At 30.9% G+C, this 23,776-nt stretch overlaps 2 protein-coding genes across 3 annotated transcripts; one reads left to right on the top strand and one right to left on the bottom strand.

The window, feature by feature from the left end:
* Positions 1-1,048: 1,048 nt before the first annotated feature.
* LOC110011443 (uncharacterized) lies at positions 1,049-8,431 on the bottom strand. Its single transcript, XM_020691522.2, has 7 exons — positions 8,247-8,431; positions 7,681-7,767; positions 7,495-7,575; positions 6,018-6,083; positions 3,793-3,856; positions 3,008-3,254; positions 1,049-1,256 (listed from the first exon to the last, which is right to left on the bottom strand). The coding sequence occupies exons 1-7, from the start codon at positions 8,361-8,363 to the stop codon at positions 1,217-1,219; spliced, it is 702 nt and encodes a 233-aa protein (XP_020547181.2). The 5' UTR covers positions 8,364-8,431; the 3' UTR covers positions 1,049-1,216.
* A 5,689-nt stretch (positions 8,432-14,120) lies between these two features.
* On the top strand, positions 14,121-17,304 carry LOC105180016 (UPF0481 protein At3g47200). Of its 2 annotated transcripts, none has more exons than XM_011103685.3 (2): positions 14,121-14,309; positions 15,106-17,304. In XM_011103685.3, the coding sequence occupies exon 2, from the start codon at positions 15,111-15,113 to the stop codon at positions 16,452-16,454; it is 1,344 nt and encodes a 447-aa protein (XP_011101987.1). In that variant the 5' UTR covers positions 14,121-14,309; positions 15,106-15,110; the 3' UTR covers positions 16,455-17,304. The 2 variants fall into 2 exon arrangements, with proteins under 2 accessions (XP_011101987.1, XP_020547178.2); XM_020691519.2 differs by lacking the exon at positions 14,121-14,309 and adding an exon at positions 14,403-14,421.
* The last annotated feature ends 6,472 nt before the right edge of the window (positions 17,305-23,776 follow it).

Below are 23,776 nucleotides of genomic sequence, written 5' to 3'. Positions count from 1 at the left end.
TCAAAAATGCCCATATTGATTTGATCAAACTTTGATTTAATTTATTAAGAACAGAAATGTCTTTAGGGTGTTTTTGTAATTACTAAAAAATATAAGATGTCAAAATAATGCTTATGGAAATGAGTAATATGATTTCATATGTTTTTTTTATTATTTATACTAAATTTTAATTTATTTTTTTATTTTATTCACTTTTTAAAGTGAATCTCTATATAAATTACACTTGATTAAAATATTAAACTATTCAATTATTGTATTAATAAACATAGTTACTAGGTTGTAAATTTAAATTAAAAAGTCATCACACTTAAATAAATAGAAATAACTTGTCTTACAAATGTTTTCATGGCTTTGATAAAACATCTTATAAAGGTAAAGATGTGAACATACATGATAAGCTCGTTACATGTGGATGATGGTTGATAAGCTCCAGTCATCATTCAATCATGTCAAATCAATCGAATATATTTCAATTATTGAAGTGGAGGGTCTTTCGGTTAAAATAACGTGTCTAATATTCTGGTGAAGTGATGTCTATTCGGATAAAAAGTCATAATCTTTACATCAGAGTGTGAAGATGTGTAAGTGTAGTCTGGTTAGAGAAAAGATTTGTTTCAACTTGCAATAAGTGAATCGATGGTAAATATAGATTTTTATTTAATTTTTTTTGTTAATATTTATAAATTTAGTGAACATTGACTGATGGAGGGATCTGTTTGTTAGACAAAAACAAACGTCAGAGTACTAGATATAATTTCGCAAACCATAATGGGTACACTTGTAATTACACCATATCTAAGAGGATCACAGTGTAGTTCTCTATTTTTTACAACAATAATTACTCAAATCATCCCTAATTTTGTATAATTACACATACACCCACAAAAAATATAACAATAATATTGGTTAGAAATGAGCCCTTGGTTTTACCTTACACAACTGCAACTAAACTAGTGAAATGATGATCATTATCCTAACAGAGATATGTGATTGGCTCAATTTGTTGGTAACATTAATAATAAACGTACAGAAATATGGCCAAATCAAGTAGAAGAAATAGCAAGAAACCTTCTCAAAACAACCAAAGTACAATAACAAATGACCGAAGTAATAAAATCACACGTTTGCAGGATCCAAATTTCATGATAAATGATGTTCAAGAAAAACGCCGACAGCTTAATCAAGCAAAAAAAACAGCAAATATGGGGTACGTAATCTATGCCCTGCCCTTGAATCTTCCCATCCAATTGCGAAACCTGTAAGAAGGGGGAAGAACAACCAATTCAAACCTTGATATGAGATTAAGTTATTAACTGGGATAATTACATTTAAACCCTCTTATCTATCACCTATTTACGTTGTTATTCCTATCTTTTATGTAATTACAAAATTATCATTGACAGCCAAAAAATTGGATTATTTTGTGTAATGATATTAATGTTTCTAGGGGTATATCCATAATATTTTAAAATCCAAGAATAGTTTGTGTAAATTATGTTAATGTTTTCAATGGGAATGCCTGTGTAAATGATGCTGACTTTTTTAGTAGGTGTATGTGTAATTTCGCAATAAAGCTTGCATGGATAATTTGTGATAAATAGATCATAAATCAAGGGGTGAAAATATAATTTTTTCTAATTTTTATTAGGGATAATTTCATTTTTTGTACCAAAAGTATATCCTTTTTTTAGTTTTAGTACCCCAAATTTTCAAGTCATCAGATTTCATACCCAAAGTTTTTAATTTTCATCTGTTTGAGTACCCACCGCTAGATTGATGGTTAAAACAAATGGTCTACCCCATTTTGGAGGAAAATTTTAATGGGAGTTTGTCTATATAAGGGCATGTTTGGCAAACATTCTATTCAACACACAAAAAATTTCTGTTTTGATTTCAATTTTATAATTGAGGACAATAATGTTAAAAAAATATATTTTTAACCCAATTTCTATTTGAAAAAAAAAAAACTAATTCAAATCGTTATAAAAATACCAATTCCAACATTTCCTCTCAATTCAAATTATTATGGAAATAAAAATGCATGTTAAATGCGGAGTAATATAGAGATAATCGCCTAGTAATAATTCAAGAAAACTAACAAAGTCTCATATTCAATCACCACTCGCATTGTTCGCGAAAAAATAAACAGAGAAAACTCGAATAGCCACTCGATGTAGTTTTGAGTCCATATTTGGATATATTATATTATTGTTTGTATACAAAATAAGAAATACATTTCAATTATTATTTTTGACTGAGATAATTTTGTTTATAAATTTATTAAAACTTTCTATTTCACTACTCACAAAAACAAAAACAAAAAAAAAGTTCATTTGTTAAAATAATTAAAAGAAAAGTATGAAAAATTATAGCATAAACACTCAAAAAATAGAGTATAACTACATTTGCATTGTGACATAAAACTGGATGAGACTGTAATATGTTTTGAAGTTTGCTCAACTTTAAATTTAATTATTTTAAAAATTTTATAATTATTGTAACTTATAAATGTTTCTGTTGAGTATTTTTCATGAAACACATTGTAACAACTTAGTAGAGAAGGGGGGAAAACTGCGTTTTTTGTACTATAACTTAGGTTGTATACAATTTTTAGTCCCATTGCTAACGAAATTCTTGAAAATATATAATTACTTTTGGAAAAAAAGATTTACTTTCAGTTCGCCTACCAACTTCCATTAGGAAATAGACGGAAAAAACCACATAATGTCCCATGGTTGTTTCCCCCCATTCTAAAAAGATAACAACTAAGTACACAACTTGCACATGGCTTTTTCCGCAAATTTCCTAACAGAAATTAAAAGGAGGACTGAAAATGAGACTCTTTTGCAACTCATCAGACTATTTTCAAAAATCCCATAATTAATAGGATCGAAAATACACTGAGCTTCAGTTATGCGAAGAAAAATGCAGTTTTCCCTAAAACAGGAAATATTATGAAATCACCTAATAAATTAAGGAATATATAGGTGAAGATCAATGTTTTTACCTTGATGGTTTCTCAAGCTTGTCTTGATCAGACAGTGATAAGGTCACAGGTATGTTTTGGATATCTTGGTCACACACATCACATTTGATGTTGTTGCCTTTCTCTCGAGACCATTCTACGGCACAGTGTTCATGTATCAGTGTAAATTTACATCTGCATTTCGTCTTGAGAACGTTGTCTTCTTCAAATTTGTGAAAGCAAAATCTACACACTGCTTCTTCTTTCGGAATCTTTTCATCCTTTAATCCTGAAATTTAAACACACATGATGTTAACGTTTATATTATATTAAATGATTTTTCTTTCTAACGGCATCAACTTATAATGAGATGATCATTTAAAATGGTGCTAGAGTTAAGTCAAATAAAAGGTCTTGAAATATATTTTATGTGCACGGTTTGGGGGGGGGGGGTGGGTTCAGACTTTTATCTTATGGTTTGGGCTACAAATTTCTCTACAATATGGTTTTTCCAATAGCCAAAATATTTATTACACTATTTAAGCAAATATATTGGTCTAGCTTGTAAAAATTACGGCTAATAATCGTTACGCAATAGTGATTAATCAGTATTCATTATAATTTTTTTTTATCTTTAATCAAGATCATTGAACTATAACAAAAAAATCATATTTATTCTGGTGTTAGTCGTAGAATTACATTAATTTTGTATGCACAAACTTCATTGCTACCTACCCCTTTTGCAAAATATGCCACGACCAAGAACACAAATTCAAATTTTGCATCCAAAAAGCTTGTACTAAAGACGTAGCAATTTAACTGCATACCAGCAAGTCCATCAGCATTATTGGGCGCTGTTGTTTTGACTCTCACAATAACTAGTTTTTCGTCCTGAGATCATTAGGAAAATTTATTACGTTATTATAAAAAAAAAAAAAGGACACAGAAGACATGTTTTGTCCGACATGTTTTGGAAGTGTGACTGGCACATTTAGGGTTTATATTTGTAATTTCAAAAATTTTGAGTTGTCCAAATAAAAAAGGGTTTTTGCTTAGTAAAAAAGAAAAAATATTTAATTTATTCCTCTTAAACTAAATGTTCTAAGATGAAATTGCTAAAAATTCAAGAGATCATAGTCATGATGATTTAACTAATTTCTATGATTAAAAAAAAAATTATTGCATATTTTTTAAAATAAAGTGATTATGTATACATTTTAAGGCACATTTAATTTAAAATTTAAAATTTAGATGTAAGATATGCTTATTTTATGTTTTTATCTTAATATTTTTTATATTACATATTTTAATTTTATGAGAAATTGAGAATACATAATATTATGTATAGTTGTATCTATATTGCATTGTATCCTATTTTCTTTAAAATTTTCATGTCGTCGTGTCCATATCCAAATATTCTGCATTTTATCCATTATTTTATCATATAGAATAGAGTATATATTAGCATAAAGATATTTTAGGCAAAATTGCAAAAAATTCCCGTGCGATAAAAATAGATAAAATACCTCCTGTTTTAAAAATAATAAAAAACCCCCTTGATTTTTTTTTATTCAGCACACGCTCTCTTTTTTTGATTGAAGCTTAACGCCGTACTTTGCCATGGACTGACCGTTATACTCTTACATATTATATATTGTTCTTTTTTCTAGTGACTGTTGGGTCATTGTTGATTAGATGAGAACCATCAGATCTAATTAATTAATCGATCTTAAATTTATAAAAAAATTAAGAGTTTAAATTTATTAATTTTAAATATATATTATAAAAAAAAATTAAAAGAAAACCCACCCCCACTGCCTTCCCCACTGTCTACCCCCGCCCAGGCCATTCCCCGATCTAGCGACTACTACGTCTGTCAGCAAAAAGAGAGAGGGCGACGACCAGTAAAATAGAAAGACGGTCGTCGCCCAAAAATTGTCGCCCCCAAATCTGAGCGACGATGGAGACATGGAGTTGCCTAGACAGAAGAAAGACTCAGTTGCCCTCCTATGCGGCACTCGTTGTCGTCGCCCCCATTTTTTTATTTTTTAATTAATTTAATTAACTTAATTATTAATTATAGTTAGTTTTCATTTTTTAATTAACTTAATGTTTATTTTTTAATTAATTTAATTATTATTTTGTTTGATATATATATTGAATTTTTTGCTTTTAAATATATAATTTTTATAATGTAATAAATTTTAATATAGTCAATTTAATTTTTTAATTGTATAATATTTAAATTAGTTGATAATGTATAACTTTTATATTTCATTTATATCCACATTTGTTAAGATATTTACTTTTTATATTGTGATTGTAATTTAATTTTTTAATTTAAATTATTAAATATTAAAAATTTTATATAATATTTTCGTATTTTAAATAAATATATTTAAATGAAAATTTTTAATTTTTTAGGGGGATGAAAATTATATAACTTGGTTTTAAGAATTTTTAGTATGCACCCTAAAATGTTTTTACTTATTTCTTAGAAACAAGGCATACTAACTTCTGTCGCACGAAATAAATACCCCTATATGAAAATTATATAACTTGGTTTTAGCCATTATCGCAAAAATCATGGCCCCGTCGTGCGACAGTGGTCAATAACTATTTGCCACAACTATATACTATTAACTACGGTAACTAGCTATGGTCAAATATTATATTTCTTTGTAAAAAACATTATAAGCTCTTTAAAAGAAAAAAAAAAAACTTATTTCTGACATCTTAACAGATTCCTTATAATTAATTATAAGTTCGACATTACTAACATCTTATAACTATCTCCATAATCTTATTTTATCCAAAATACTTCATAAATTTATTTTTAAAATAAAATGTACCATTTTATAAATTTTAAAAATCTCTTATAAGATATATAATTAAGCCCTTAAATTTTTTTAAATAAATTTAGCAAAACACCCTCTGAACCCATCTCTACATTATAAGAAAGATTAAAAACATAAAAAATATTTATCCAAATTGGAAATTAAATGAAAATAATAATTAAAAAAGAAAAACCAACAGCAGCTTGATAACTCACCTTCAGCTCCACTAACGATGAAGTGGATGAACCTTCGTTCCGATTGAAGGACGGTGGAACGCGTGCCTAATTATGTTCATTCATAGGGACCAAAGAACAAATATCTGAGTATATATTTCATTTAGGGAAAAAAAAGCAATTTGCCCATGCAATATGGAAATGCACAAAAACCCTCATTTGAAAAAAGAAACATTAACAAATTATTTTTTTATATTTTTAAAAATAAAGCAAAATGCATTCTTATAGCAAGTGATGGAGTACACTCCCCCCTTGCATTTCGCCATATTTTTAATACAATGAACTTATTATTGTATATATAAAATTAATATTTTATATTTTAAATATACTAGACTATATATATATATACACATATGTTATTTATAAAAATAATATATATATTTATATATATTCAACTTATTATATAAAAAATATATATGTTCAAATTTTAATTCTATATATAATATATAAGCTTTATTGTGCATTTATTTAAATTTAAATCGTTAAAATTTGAATTAATAAAATTTACACCATTAATTTATTAATTAAATTTGGCCCTTAAATGCATGATCCAATGATTTTTAAATAAAGGAATAAATAAGAATTTATATTAAAAATTAAAAAATAAAAAATAGAAAAAATGCGTATGTAAGCAACCAAATACTTAGCGGTAATTTTATTTCATTTTAAAAAATATAGGGGGTAATTTACTAGTTTTTTGTAAAGAGGAAGTTTTTACTCATTTTTCATATCACAAGAAGATAAGTTGGATTTAATCCAAACTTAATATATTAGTGTTCTACAATGAGTGAAACCAACCAAGCCATTCGAAGGTAGAGGCGCTCGGTTGAGTTTATAAACTTATCAAAACATGTTATAAAATGTTTGAAAGCTTATAAGTTCTTGAAAATTATTTGGCAAATTTTTTTTAAAAAGCTCATAAGATTCTAAATAAGATATTTTGGATCTTATAATCTTTTTAAGAAAAAGTTAACTTCACCTGACTTTTTTGACTTTTTCTAAAACATCATGTAAGATCTTTAAACTTAACATTCAGTAATAAAAAAAGAAAAAGCCCACTTAATTTTGTTAGTATTTCATTTTTATTCTTCATAAACTTGACGTTTTTTTTTTCTAAAAAAAGCAAAATAATCTATTTATATGATTTCAAATTCTAATATTTCATGATTTTTTCAGTTATTACTACAATATGAATAGTTTATTACAGCAAACATTCTAATATTTTATAAGCTCTAACATCTTATTTAAAAGATAGAAAAAATACAAGCAACCTTTTTGTAATATTATAAATGAATAAATTTTAGCCACACATCTTGAAGATAATATATTTTGAAGATCAAATTCAACACGTTTAAGCTTTTAAATATCTTATAAAATTTAAAAACTTGTAAAATATTTCAAATAAATTTAGACAAACACCCTCATAATTACTGCCAAGAAGCTGGATACTATGACTTACTTCCTCCTCAGTTGTTAACATCTTCATAACCAAAGCTCGCAAGGCCTCTTCGTCGCGTTCAGTCGGCAATGGATGAAGGTACTAATTAAGAAGTCCTCCAATGTATTGTCAGAGTCATGAACAAAGAATACATATATACATAATATTTTTGTAACAGTTTTTAAATTTATAGCCAAATTTAATTACCGAGAGGTTGACTTTCACTGATTTTCCCCAGACCTCAACTTCCAATTCGGAAATGGTTTTCGCAGGTGGCTCCTCCATTGATGTCGTCTATCATGTATGCAACAGGAGAAAAAAGAAAAAATAATCAAAAACTGCATTTTTCATCCTGTATTTTAGAGTCGGTATACTTTTCATCCCATTAATCATGAAAATCTCATTAATAGTCTCAAGTTACAAAAATTCTCACTTTTGACCGTTTCATCAGGTCTCATTAGTGTTTTGGTGAAAATGGCCATGTGCATTTAACACTTCGTCCTTCTATACAACGTGTTAACAGCCACGTGCAGCGTACCGTGGCTTTTTTCGACAAAACGCTAACGAAATTTGATAAATTAAAATGACTAGCTTTCTAATTTATGGTAGTATTAATGAGAATCTCGTAACTAATGGAATGAAAAGTATCGTGATCCTAAAATACAGGATGGAAAATGCTATTTTTCGAGAGAGTAAAAAAAAGGGTATCTTAATTAACTGATCAATTATTTGAGAAGTAAGAAATTATGAGATAAACTCATCATTTTAATCACCTTATCCACTGTTATAGGTGAGGGAACAGATGAATTAATCTCCTCTTCCTTCGACTCCACGGGTGGATCTTCAACCGGCCGCAGGGTTTGAGGCTCTCCCGTTGCTTTTGCTTCCATTGCTTTGAACAAACTTCGGTTGTAAGGATATGTATCTCCTGGACGATTTCGAGTCGAACAACTTAGTTGGCAAATATATAAACACGGCAAGTTGCAACCTGAGATGAAAAAAGAATCAACAAGTTGGGTAAATTTTAATTCGAACCGACTCGATTAAGTTTGAATCAATTATATGGTAAGTGTAATATACTTACTGTATATTCATATACAATTAAGAAAAGTAACCGATCATATATATTTATTTTGTAATTGATTTGATCCAACCAATCCTAATTCACACAAAAAAATTTTCAAGTTGTTGGCCCGACATAACTAATGGTCTGAAACCCTTACATTGTATTTTAATTGTTTCGTTTTGTGTTTTGAAAATATAGAGAGAAAAATAAAGATAAGTAAATATGTGTTGAAAATAGATGATATGTTTGGATTTGTATTTTGGGATAATTTAAAATATTTTAAAATAAGTGGTGTAGGTATGATGTTGTAATTTGACAGACAAAAATCACTGTTCATTGTTAAATCATATATTTATATATATAAATATGCATATATATAAATATTTTATGTTTAATATTTATTTTTGGGAGACAAAAACTACTATTTATTATCAAATTATGTCTGTTTTATATTATTGTATATATATAAATATATATATATATTATATATAAAAAGTTGAAAAACAGAAAAACACACAAATAAGATGTAAAAATACAAAAACAAACATTGAGTGTGTTTTATCTTGTTTCGAAAAATGCGAGAATCAAATCCAAACAAAGTCTTAGAATTTCTGCTCAAGATATAATTAGTTTCATTTCTAATTAATATAATGAGAATACGTACTTATGGTCAACTTAAAAAAATATAAAATGGAAAGTTGGCTCCAACACGTCTCTAATTACAAATTTGTGTCTAAATCAGTGTTGTCCATCATAACATAAAAGGCAAGTTGTGATTTTATAAACCACGAGCAACGACTCGGAAATTCCTCGAAAAATGAAAAAAAATCAAAATGAGTTGACTTTTATTCTTTGCTACGAAGCGAGTGGACTTTATTTTTGTTACAAACGAGTTGACTTTAATTTGATCGTATGTATATTGGTGTGTAACATTATATTTCAAGGTTTCAATTCAAGTAGACGACAAAATATGGGCGAATTTAATAATGTAATTTACTAAGCAAAACGTAAACATAATAAAGGTAAGGCTAGCTAGATCTATTCATTGTTCTCGCCTATTTATTATTTTTGGTTCATGTTAATTTTTTAATAATTTCTGAAATATATAATATAGTTCTTAAGAGTAAACTATATTCATCCCCCATTGGGAGAAGAGACATGGGGCATCAAAGTTGCTAAGAGTTCAATAAATTATTGTGAAATGCTGCTGGCATTTGTTACATTTTTTAAATTATTTTTGGGCGCTGGCCGTTATAGTGGCCCAGAAATAACTTGCCCAAAGATTCTTTCCTGCTATGGTGGTAACCCCAAGTGGGCACTGCTACATCCATCTTGGATTTCCTTATGACATAATGGTCTTCGTCGGGGGACAGGCACTGAAGGAGTGGGTGATTAGAAGACTTTTTATATAAAGCTCTTCGTATGAAGATGAATTGAGCAGTTTTTACCTTTAAGTTTATAACCAACCAACGGTCTGAAGGAAAGATACCATCTTGGAGCTAGGGCACAATATCCTAGCTCCAATCACCCTAGTGGAGATGGCATTTGTTTCCACGGGGCCTCATGGCCTAGATAACAGTTGAACGGTTATTTGTTGTGTTCAATAGTCTTCTACCAAACTAGCAAGCTTTGATAAATAATCCACCTTTAGGTTCTCCTCTTGGGTTTGGAGTTAGAACATGTTCAATGTGGACCTACCCAGGATTACATTATATGCACATGAAAGGTCTGTGACAAGAAACTTTATTATGCATGTTCTTCTCCAAGAGTCCATTCCTAGGGACAAAGGCAAGGCCATCATTCCTCATGGGCAGACCATTTCCCCATCGAAGCCATATAGCAAAGTGTATACCGTCTCTAAAGGGGTGTCCCCTAATCCCATTAGGTCATAAGCTTATTCAAATAATACATCATCCGAGCAACCCGGATCAATGAATATTCTGATTACCCCATAGCTAGCCAAGGTGGAAGTGATGACCAACGCATTGTTATGGGAAAACGAATGCCCATGCCTTTCTATGGGTGTGGAGTGAATGATGGGGGTATTAGTAATTAAACTAGCCCGACTTGCTCATTAATTTTATATGGCCCAATATACCTCTGACTTAGCTTCCGTTGCTTACCAAATCTTAAAATTTCCTTCCATGGAGATACCTTTAGAAAAAAAAATTTCTCCTGCCTCATACTATCTGTATCTTATCTATCATTTTTTTGTACTAGTTCAGGACCTTCAAGCAGTCGTAATTCTTCAATATCCCAATATTTTGGACTTTGACATCTTCTTTCATATAAAGCTTCATATGGAGCTATACTAATGCTAGAATGGGAACTATTGTTATACACAAATTTAATCAGTGGCAAATGATCATCCTAGTTACCTTTGAATTCAATTATACAGGCTATCATCATATCCTCCAATGTTTGAAATTTTTTTTTTTTTATTGTCCATCCATTTGAGGATGAAATGCAGTACCAAAATGTAACTTCGTACCTAATGCTCTTTGTAGCTTCCCCAAAATGTGAAGTAAATCGAGGATCTCTATCTGAAACTATAGAAATAGGCACACCATGTAATCTTACAATTTCTGAAAAGTACAACTCAACTAATTTATCCATAGAATCATCTTGTTGTATAGACAAGAAATAAGATGATTTAGTCCATTTATCCACAATTATCCAAATAGCATCATATTTTCTAAACATACATAGTAACCCAAAACCAAAATCCATAGCAAACATAGCCTATTTCTGTTTAAGTATGAATAAAGGTGGAAATTTACCTTTTTGGTACCTAATCTTCTGCCCTCACTGCTACCTCATTTGTCATGATTTACAACTAATAGTAGGGCCATAAATTCTAATTCGTGTTTCTTTCAGTACCAGGATGCATCACATATGGTGCATTGTGGTTTTTCCAGCATAACTACATTAGACACACTAACACATCTCTTATTCACTATCACTCCATCCGTCCTTGTTGAAAAATTGAGCATCTTATCCTAGTTTATCTTCTCTAGTATCCTTAATAAGAAAAGACCCAATAGAACCATAATAATTAACCACTAAAGTAATTCCACCAGCTATCAAGTTTCGAGATATTCTTTTCAGCACATAAAAATAACCAATTGTCTTATCCAACTATACTAATCTTGTCCCAATGTATAATAATAATGCTAATTGCAATTAAACCCACTTTGTCATTTCCTCTTTCATACCCAAAACTTATCCATGAATAAGGACTCTTTTAATTAGCTCTGAAATCAACATTTGTTTTTCTTAAATCTCATCAGTATAATTCCGACATCATCCCTAAACCCAAGCATTTCTCCAATATATTTGCATTACAAACTTTATGGATAACCCACAAGTCAGCTCATCAATCTCATAGGCAGTACACAAGTTAAGATCATCTCTTTAAGCATTCCAGCAACATTATTATATAAGATTAATCGATTACTAGTAACTCCCAAGACACTTGTTAGAAATCGAATATCACAATTGTTGGTTACTAGTATCTAACTTTGTCAAACAGTCAATACCGCACTTGTTTCGTAAGTCCCTTTGTATATCAATTATAGCATATCTCCAAAACTCCTTATCACATTAAAAACTAATATCAAACCCAAACTTTTAATACTGTCACAACCTAAAGAAAACTACCACATCAAGATCAATGGTGTAATTTCTTGGCTTAGTACTTAAACTATACTAACTCTGGTGTTTGTCGGTCGCCAAACATTGACTCATCACACATATCAATGCTGAATAAATTCAAATATCCCAAAATAACTGAAGTTTCTAAACTTCTACTCTGATTCAGTTGTCAACTTACACCTCATGCATAGAGATCTTATCATAGTATAGCCAAAATAGTATATGACTTAAATTGAAAAGTTACTAACAAACCCACTACATGATCGATCTCTAATTTCATATTCATTGTTATTTCTAATAACAATGTCACATTAAAACTTCCCAAATTAACTAAAAATTAATTGAAATTTCTAGGTCATGTGCCCCTTTCTGATTTGCATTATTACACACCTTAAACATTATTTTGAAGCATCCATACACACCACATATTCTCAACAAATCTCCAATAATACCCCAAGCAGTCCTAAGAAACTCCAAACTCTAAACTCTACTCATTTCCTTTGATAGCTCTACATTCCTTAGGCTTGCCTGGTCTTGTGGGAACCTCCTCACACAGGTCTTCTCTTGATCATCCGAATGACCCCACTTTGTGAGAAAATAGGGTCCCTTTGCCTTTTATCCCCCGAGGGTTGTGGCCGCTTCCTCCCGCAACCTTTTGGGGCTAGAATCTCCTGTGGGGTTCTCCTTGGGAGCATTCTATTTGTTACATGGGCCAATGCTCTTTATGTTTTTTTTTCTGCAAACAAATTTATTAAGATATCTATATTGGATAAGTCTCTCAATTTCATTTATGTCAGTATCCTTCTCTTAAAGTTGGAGGAGACTTCAACTTATGGGCTTAGGGATTCCACGATCCAACTTTTGAAGTCCATTAATTTTGGTTTAGATTTATTCATCTTATCAATTAATTCTATGCCCCAACATTATCCAATTAATGTATGATCTAAACCATTTAATTAAGTCAAAACTCAAAATTGATTAATTCAATTAATTACGTCTCTTGGGCTTCCTATTCTCCTCTTCTATAGTTAATTTCTCTAATTTTATTAGGATTTATGTCTGACATTTTAAATTCACTTTCAATTAAATTTGGACTTTTATCACATATATAAATCAATTGTCAACTTTTTTGTACTAGATAATTAATCACTATTAATTATCCACTTCAGTTAACCCTTTAATTGGAGGGTACTATTACCATGGATGGTCATCTAACAATAATCCGTGACACTAGAGAATAAGTTAAGTATACGTGAATTTGTGCATTACATGTACCATGCAAATATGATTCTTCTAGCACTTACCTCCCGATCAAAATCTAGGATATGGAATTTGTTATCAACTTTTATTTTTTTGTGGGAGATGAACTATATAATACAGATAATATATTTGACTAATTTTTTATTTTTCATATTTTTATACAGGGGTGGATATATGTAGAAAATAATTTAAATATTTAATGGAATGTTACAATTGTTTGAAAGTAATCCTCACATAAATGCGATTTTTAATAAGAAATATGTTGTATGGGCAGAAAAATATCATTTGCAATAATAATCAGAATAGATTAAAAATTTAAAAGTAATATTTATGTTTTTACCTATTAAAAATTAAAGTTGTATATTACCTAAAAGATTCTTTTATACCACAATATATTATAAAATATTTTTTATTTAATTTCATATATGTATACACAATCACAACAGAAGCTCTACGCTAGTTATCACATTCCAACCGTTAGTTTTTAACGGTCAACTAACGTCCCGGACGAAAAGCGTTCACTTTCTGAAAGTTGGGGCACCAAATTGGTAAGACTTAAACAAGTGATACTAAAATTGATTTAGTAACATAATTAGGGACTGAAAATGAAATTATGCCATTTCACTTGCAAGTCTATTTTAGTCAATCCATAGAACGTGCGCCGACTGCTTTTCCCTCTGCGAGCATCACTCTCTTCATTAGATGAGCTCTAAGTTGACTGACAGTTAAAGTCAACTAAAGTTCCAATCCAGGTTGTAATGAAATCGACGAACAAAATTCATTACAACCCATTATTCAGATTAAACAAGGAAAAGAGAAGAAGAAAATATTCTTCTCATTCAGAATTCTTGATCCTGTGAGTTTTGCTTTTAACTCTTTGGGTATTTGATTTGAGAAGGCAGATTGTTTCAAGAAATGATAATTCTATATGTGTGTGCGTGCCGGCGCGTCCAGAGAAGATTATTACTGTTGCGGTTCTTGAATTTTGTTTTTCTAATTGCAAATGAGTTCCTCGTATCTTCTTTGTATAGTATTCTCGATTCTATTAATGTTCTGGATTTCTTTTCCTCTTTCCACACTTGAGCTATGTATTTTCTTGCAATTCTTGTTTTTTTCCATGAGAACACCTCAAATGTCAGTAAAATACATCCAAGAACAAGTATCGTACCACGAGATTAACAAAAGATACGATTTTCCCTAATCAATATAGATCTAATAGAAGGTTAGTGAATTAGTTTGAATATGTGCGAATTAGCTCTTTTAAATTAAGAAGTTTTACATGTTTCTCTTTGGTTTTTTGGCTGCAAAAATTCTTCTGACAGCATCTGTGTCTTTAATGCAGTTAGGAAGAAGAGAAGCCCCATAACAAATAATGTTGGAATACTCGTATTTCTTGTTATGATTCTATTGATCATTCTCACTGATCTTGTTATCTTTCTTACTTGGTTTTGTGTCCACTTCTTTCAATTGTTTGACTTTTTGCTGATTGCTGCTGCTTCTACTTTTCCTCCATCATTTGAGCTGTCTGATTCACGAATTGGGAAACTGCAGATTGTTTCTAGTAGTTCTACTTGTGAATTACACATCTGCTTCTATGTTGCCTTCTGTTTTTTCCATTTTTGATTTGTTTCGATGACAATCTTTTGTTTCAGTAAACATGCAACTTGACGAGAGGTGGGCCGTCACTATGATTAGGCAAAAACTTAGCCATCTGTCCGTGGCTCAATCGGAGTGTACTATTTATAGAGTACATAAGCATTTACGCAGTGTGAACGACAAGGCTTATGAACCTGAAGTTATAGCAATCGGCCCTTATCATCGCGATAAAGGCAATCTAAAGATGATGGAAGATCACAAGTTGCGTAATTTGCATTTACTTCTTCAGCGTAAGAATGATGACGTCGAAAAATATGTCTCGGCTATCGGACCACTGGAGCCACTAGCACGCAAATGTTATGCTGAGACTATTAGCCTTAGCGCTGCTGACTTCATAGAAATGCTGGTTTTGGACGGCTGCTTCATAATTGACTTGGCACGAAAATCTAACATGCCGCACTTGAGAGAGAAGAATGATCCGATCTTCCACATGGAGTGGATCATGAATAGCTTGCAGCGAGATCTGATGCTGTTTGAAAATCAAATTCCGTTCTTTGTTCTGTGTAAGTTGTTTGACTTGATCGAGGTCCCAAACCAACATAGCCGGTTGATATATCTTCTGCTGAGTTTTTTCGACAATCTCTACCCTGGAAAAGTATACGTAGAGAGTAGGAGTTGGAGTTCGCATGAGATAAAGCATTTACTTGACTTGATACACAGAAACTGGCTTCCATCATTTGATTGGTTGGATGTGAGCAAAAATGGAGAGAATAGAAAGAAAAGATGGCGGTTTGTTAATTGTGGGACTTGCCTTGGAGGAGCTAATGTGAGCAAAGGCGAGAATAGTAAAACAAGATGGCGGTTTATTAATTGTGCGACTTGGCTTAGAGAAGCTAATGTGAAATTTGCAAGACGTGACGATGTTACTTTGTTCAATATAAGATTCAAGAATGGAACTATGTTCCTGGCACCTTTGACGGTTGAAGATAGGACGGATTCTTTCTTCAGGAATGTCATCGCATATGAGCAATATTTTCAGGATACAGAGTTCAGTTTCGTGACGGACTATGTGAAGTTCTTGGATTGCCTTATCGACTCTTCAAGAGACGTTCAAATACTTGGTCGGGCTGGGATTATTGACAATTGGCTCGGTGACGATGAAGTGGTGGCCAACATGATCAACAAACTTTCTGATTCTGTGACGGGTCCTGGCAGCAGTTTCGTTTATGCTAAGATCTTCGACAGCGTAAACAAGCATTGCAATAAACGTAGAAATAGATGGATGGCCAAGCTACGGCGAAACTATTTGAATAGCCCTTGGGCTATTATGTCCATTGTTGTTGCTGTTGTATTGGTTCTACTCACAATAACACAAACTGTGTTTTCTATACTGCAGGTGGTTTGAACTATTGCATTGCACAGTTAAACCCTACTAGAGATCTGTGTAGCACATTCATTTTGTAATAATGTGTATGGACATTAATATCTGCTCACATATGCTCTTTGAAAGGTGAATCATGGTTGTGGAGTGTTAAGAAAAAATGGCCCAAACCATTTATATGGGCCCTGCACTGGACGGCCGAACAACTGATGGCCCTTTGGGCCACCTATCCACCATGACCCGACCCACCAGGTTTGACCCGCCGACCCTAGATATAAATACTCTACCTACTGCAAACCCTAACCATTTTTCCCCCTTTCTTTACCCGACTGCTCCTCTCCCTCTCGTCTCCTTCCCCAGTCGACTCCTTGGTTTCTCCCCTCTCCGTCTTGTCTTCTGAGTTCATCTATTCTCCAGAAATGGCTGTTAATGAGCCATCAAAGGACAGCCGATATAAATGGCTGCTCCTTTGTGGCTCATGGTTAACTAAGTGAATAACTCTCTCTCTCTCTCTTTTCTTCTGCTGAAATACGAAAAAGCCTTTGTGGCCTTTAACCTTTGTGGTTCCTAAAACCTGTGTGGTACTCCTTTGTGGATTCCCGTGAACCTCTGTGGTTCGGTAACCTTTGTGGTCTATCAGTTGTCTCGAGCAACCGTGTAAGGGTTGCGGCCTTTGGCCTCTGTAGGCTTCGGGTCTTAAGGCTCCTGAGCCATATATCCGATAATCTGTCTATTCTCTTGTTTACCGTACTTAAGTTATTTCTTGCTATTCCGCATTTCTGTTTCTTAGATTGTTTGTAATTCATTATAGGAAAAGCCTGTAATATTATTCATAATCTCTGTAATTGTGTAACGAGTTTGAAAGTGTGCCGGAGATCGGTCCTCTCCTTACATGGAGGAAATCACATTCCTATAAAAAAAAAAAAAAAAGTCGTAAAAGTTGTCCCAAAAATCGTTCACAAGATACTATGTTCGTTTTAAAATTTACATTCCAAACCGTCCGTAAGTCTGTTCCAAATTTATATTTTAATTAATCATCCCAAATAAAGAAAGAAAACAAGTTGCAAAGGTTGTCCTAAACACCGTCTCAACCATCCGTAGCCAAACTTATATTTCAGTTATTCGTCCTTTGAACGAATTGTGGGACATCTTTTATTGGTTGTCCCAAATTCAGTCTCTAATTGTGGGACAGCTTTAACAAACCGTCCCAAAACCATCCAAATATTTTCCGAATGAGTGTTTTACTACGGATACTGTTTTGTTTCAAAATCATCTCAAACATCGACTCAAAAATGAAATGAGACTTCAATCCATCCAAATGGCCGTCCTAATAAAACCTTTTTTTTGTAGTGCCTCAAAATATGAAACTTTATGCTAAATCTTTTTTACTCCTAAAATGAATAATTCTAATTATGTTTGAAAGCGATACTGATGCATTTCAGTATGTTCAAATAATATAATTATGAGTCATACAAAAATAAATGTTTACCTCCCCATAATTCAAGAAAAATGATAGATGGTTCATTCATATAATGTCATTAATCATTATAAGAATTTAGTTGACGTCACTACAAGAAATATGCATCTTGGCTAATTACTATACTCAAAAGTAAAAAAAATTATGCTAAATAATTATTAACCCCAATTATACGACGACTATTAATCATTTTTCGATAGGTAAGGCCAAAACATAGGCATAGTTAGAAATCATCGCAAGTATTTTTGCCACTAAGAATTATAGTAAATACTTTGAGCATAGCAAAGATCATGAAAAATACTTATTTAAGAATTACTTATAATTATGTTTTTTTTAAAAATTCAAGTTTCCTAGTAAATATATGTAGAAAACAAACAAATATTTAATATTGAACCTAAATATTTGATACACACCATCATTTCAAACGCAAAAAGTAAAAAACATAATAAAAGGAAATCTCACTATAAGAAAATGACTCAATAGCTATAAAAAAATATTAATTATTTAAAAGTAAAACTTTTGATGCTAATTTATATTATTTAATATATATTTTAAACAATACGTTGCTAAATTCTTTAGCAAGTAAATTTTCGTTGTGAAATTCTTTAGCAAATAACTTTCTTGCATTAAATAATATAGATTAGCAATGAGAAATTTTATTTGTCAATTAGCTCGACGCTCATTATTTTTCGTGTTTATTGAGTCATTTTTTTATAGTTTCTATGCTTAACTTATATAAATCTATTATACACCTTTTCACTTGCTTATGATTAATACTAATATATAATCTATAAATAGTTTTTTAAATAGTTGGAATTAGGTTCAAAATTATGAATTAGTTAATAGTCCAATTGATTATTGCTTTTGAAATGACAGTTTGAATATTATTTTTTTGACTTTTAAGTCAACCTATATCTATGAAATACTTTTGAATAATAATTTAAAATTAATTTAACACTCAAGGTTTATTTGAAAATTTAAAAGAAAACAAAACTTAAAAAGCTCATTATTTTTTAATCAATTTGTAGTCGCATAAAACATCAAACTTATATTTTTGCTATTGTAGCTATTAATTTTTTTTCATAATTAAAATTTTCAACTAAACCAAAAATAATATTATTGAGAGGAAATTCTTAAATTAATTTATCATATTTAATTGAAATAAACATACATTAACTAAATATTACACAAATATTGTTATTAATAATCTGTTTGTGCAATTCTTATATCTTTCTGCAGAGGCTTTAGATTAATAATTATTAGTTACTTATTTGAATATTCTCAGAAGACTTCAGGTAAGTTTATGATAACTACATAAATATTGCTAAACAAAACAAAATAAGAAGAGTAATAAGTGAGATAAGTCAAATGTGGTTTATTTACATTTTTGGTAAATTGTATTTTACCATCCAAACTATATCTGTTTTTATATTTTACCATCAATCTTTTTTCTTTTTGTGTTAACTTACCATCTCAACTTTGAGAATTTATACTTTGTTGATTTTTCTGTCAGTAAAAAATCACATGTTGTGCATATTAGAAAATATCACATCACATATCACATGTCCACTGCATGTGAATTTTTTTTTTTTTTGATAAAAAAACTTGATTGAAAAACAATTATAAATGACAAACTACAAAATTTCATAAAGTTGAGATGGTAAATTGATACAAAAAAAAATTCAGATGACAAAACGTAAAAATTATCATAGTTCGAGCGACAAAATCTAAATTAATTCTAGATTTTCGTATTTGCTAAGTTGGTAATTCTTACATATATTTGTTAATAACTTATCGAATGACCTAATTAATAATCATTTTTATAATATCTATTGCAATCTTGTTAATCAAACTATAACATGTAATATAAAAAAGTTACAAGATCTTTTGATCATTCACACTTTTTACAACAGTATAGTCAATATTTATCTATTGTTGCATGCCCAATTTTTTCTTATTTTTCTTTTCTTTTTTTCAGAAATAGATATGTGTGGAGATGGCTTAGAAGTAACATTTACTCATTTTCATATTGTTTTTACAAGGAGCTATTCCAAAATCTTACATTGTTAAAAAGATCAAATCTTGTACATTAATATTTTGTTATGTTATATTAGAAATAATTAAAAAATCATATAACGTACACAACAATTACATCTCCAATTACATTTTAATCTATGTTACTACAAATAGTGTTCAATTTACATGATAAATGATTTAATTGATTCTCATTTGTCTTTTAATTTGCCTTTGTTACTCTTCAAAATGTTTGCCTAGTTACATGACAATTTATTTAGTTGATTTTCATTTGTCCTCTAACCGACTTTAATATGTCAAGTGATCTAACTAATTCTCATTTATATTTGTGCCGGAAAATTTATCAACATTAAATCCTTTCCATTTTCATGATTTTTTTAGTCATTTCGTGTTATATCAAAGGAGTATAGCTTTTTACCTTGACTAGTCTGTGTTAACTATACATCCCAACTTTCATAAAAAAAATAGATAGCAAAAACATGTATCTTGCATGTGGCCGCGCACATGTTGGGACAAGAAGTGCAGACCCTCCTATCCTGTGGGCCGAATAATGCAAATTTTCCCCTGTATAGTCGTTATTCATCGACTCTTTCTTATTTTTAATTTCATCAATTGCTTACTTTTCTAACTTAAAAACGATATGAATATCTTAACTCTGAAGATAAGCTCATTTCCTTAATTATTAAAATTTGCGTAAATCGAAGGACTAAAAGTGCATACCTCTTCCTAGGAGAAGGGAAAAAAAAATACAGCTTTGACCAACAAGTTCGAAATAGGAGCTGATATATGTTTCGAGGATTCTATACCTCTCATACAAATATCGTGAAGAAAAGGAAGTTTATATTTATTTATTTTGTTCCCTTTTTCATACAAAGCAAATTGCATCGAAATTAGTTCCACACGACAAACAGTTCATGTGGTTTGCATGATGTGCATACTAATTAAAATTCCCAATAAATTTGGTTTGCTTCTGAACTATGAGATGGAATCAACATAACAACATATGGAGAATCATATAGCAACTAAACTACTTTGCTTTGCTCTCATTGTCATCACCATATTTGGTAAGCCTCTCATCAATTATATATATGTGTTCTTCATCCCAGCAATCATTTTTTTCATCTCACTATATATCCACATCCAAAATTAATTATTATTACTCCCTTTATTAAATTATCAAGTCAAATACTTTAAGCTTGGGTTAAGTATTTTAGTGATGAAAAGAAATACGAAAAAAATTAAGTTGGTCACTAGTGGTTTCCGGCCATTTTACCAAAATTTCAACCATTTTTGTTCTTAATGTGAGTTTTTTAAAACTGGATTTAATGCAATTTATCTCCATGTGATATTGCAAATGAGTATTTACCTCCCTATGGAAATAATAGCAATTTAACCTCGTGTTTTTTTTTAAATGAAGCAATTTATCTTCCTCTCTAAGGAGATAAATTGCTTCGTTCTTAAAAACACAAGGGGGAAAATTGTTGTATTTTAAAAAACACAAGGAGGTAAATTGCAATTTTTTTTTCATAAGAAATAATTTGTTCATTTGCAATATTACAATAAAATTGTTTGTGTTTTTTCCTTTTAAAATTACGACAGGACCAAACTATCAAAATAAATTAATGCAAGACTAAAATCGCCACCCTCTATACTTACGATCGAGACTAAATTACAACATTCTGTTTAGTTACTATAATCAACAACCAAAAAGAAATCATATACACCTGTGATTTCCCTTTGAAGGGAAGTAATTAAATTTTTATGTGAATGAATATTGACATGATCAGAAACATTACTCATGATATGTGTAATAATCCTAAACATTATTTGCAGTAACGCCTTCCTCAGCCATGGAAGTAGAACCAGCTGGAAGAACAATAAGTTCAAGCAGAAACCTACACCGGTGTCATAAGTCGTGTCGTACCAATCAAGACTGCATTCATTCTCATTGTGGCACCAAATGTTTAATTGTGGTGCACCCTGAAATCAATTCCTGTTTTGCTTGATCACTCATTTGATAAACCTGAAAACTTGATAATTATCTGCTTACGATTCTGATATATCTGCCAAACAGGCCCTAATATTTGCTCTATACATGTCCAATGTTCACTGATACTATACACTGTTGTAATTCATTTATATATACTATAAACAAAAGGATAAGGGATAATTTTATTTTCTGTATCCAAAATACTTCTTTTTTAGTTTTAGTACTTTAGGTTTCTGAGTCATCGTACTTGGTAGTCAAAGTTTTTAATTTTCATTCGCTTGAATACCTTATGTTAGGTTAGTCGTTAAAACAAATGGTCAACCCAATTTTGGAGGAAAAATTAGGGGGGCTTGTCTATATAAAGGCGTGGACGACAGCCGTTTTATTAACACACAAAAAATTTTTATTTTGATTTTAATTTTATAATTGAGGATAATACTGTAAATATATATATTTAACCCAATTTCTATAAAAAAAATTCAAATCGTTATGGAAATATCAATTTGAACATTTCTTCCCAATTCAAATCATTATGGAAATAAAAACACATGTTAAATGTAGAGCAATATAGAGATAATTATTTTGCCTGTGCGGCGCAAATCTGTCAGCACACATGCCGAATCTCGTATTCCAATACTCCACTGGAAATTTAGATGCGTCAGGTTGAAATGTCTCCATACCTCAGCATTTTAAGAATGACATATGTAGCCCTCATTTTGGATGATGAGTGGCGTGCCATGCCATGTGCTCGGCTGTCGGTTGTGAAGCATATAAGCTTTACAATTAGGAAGTTAGTGACAAGTACCTTAGCACGGCATACGAGAACTTTTTGCCTTGGGGTTTTCCAAGCTCTAGTTGGTTTGTACCTCCGGATCACCAAAACTTGTAGGAGTTGGATGTACCAGAAAGATTCACCATAGAATATAGGAACTAAATTGGAGTTTGAGAATGGTGTTAATAAGTTCATAAATTGGCTAAAGATAAGCATGCATACATGGACAAGGAGAATATTAGATGCCCCTGGAGTAAATGCAAGAACATTAGGTTCGAACAAAAGATGATGTTATATATGACTTAAATAGGAAGGATTTTGTAGATTATTATTAGAATTCGATTGCATATGATGAGGAAATGCTGCAGGAGTACTACAATGAGTTGCTCGCCCCGACAGCTTAGCCAACTCCTGTTGCACTTGAGACAATGACGTACTAGGGCGATTACCAACAAATGAATTAAGACCAAAGAATGGTACAAGATGTTAGATCGGAATATTTTTCCTCATATATTGAGTTGGCAGCTGCCAGGTCTGTTTCGGTTGATTTCGGTGACGTAGGCCCTAGTTCATATTATAGCGGGGATGTGTATTACTTCGATGTATCCGAGTTATCGAACAGATTTTTTGGCATTATGCATGTGGTCCACTAATCGTTATACAATAATTGTCAGGACCACTCTTAGTTATCAATGGTTGCGAAGTTGGTGAACATCAAGGCAAATTCCAAGATGCTCCAGAGATGCTGGAGGTGTCCTAGTTCGTAGATTAGTTATTGTCCTGTGACCACACGCCTCCCTCTAATTACGCTAGCACGAAAAATTTAATAAAAGAATTGTTAATTAATACATACACATGAAAATATATTCTAAACAAATTAAAATATATATATATATATATATCCTACATTCGGAACATCAATATGTATATACATTTATATTTTTCCAACAATGACCAGTTGAAAAACAATATACATAATTGTGCGTTTATTTAGTTGTAGGTACAGAAATCACTTCTCGATTCCTAATAAAGAACACTTTATGGGGCTATGTAAAGTCAAGAAAATGCATATA

This window comes from Sesamum indicum, linkage group LG7 (assembly GCF_026168435.1).
Source record: "Sesamum indicum cultivar Baizhima isolate 11 linkage group LG7, ASM2616843v1, whole genome shotgun sequence".
Lineage (NCBI taxonomy): Eukaryota > Viridiplantae > Streptophyta > Magnoliopsida > Lamiales > Pedaliaceae > Sesamum > Sesamum indicum.
This window is presented reverse-complemented; position numbering and strand designations above follow the sequence as displayed.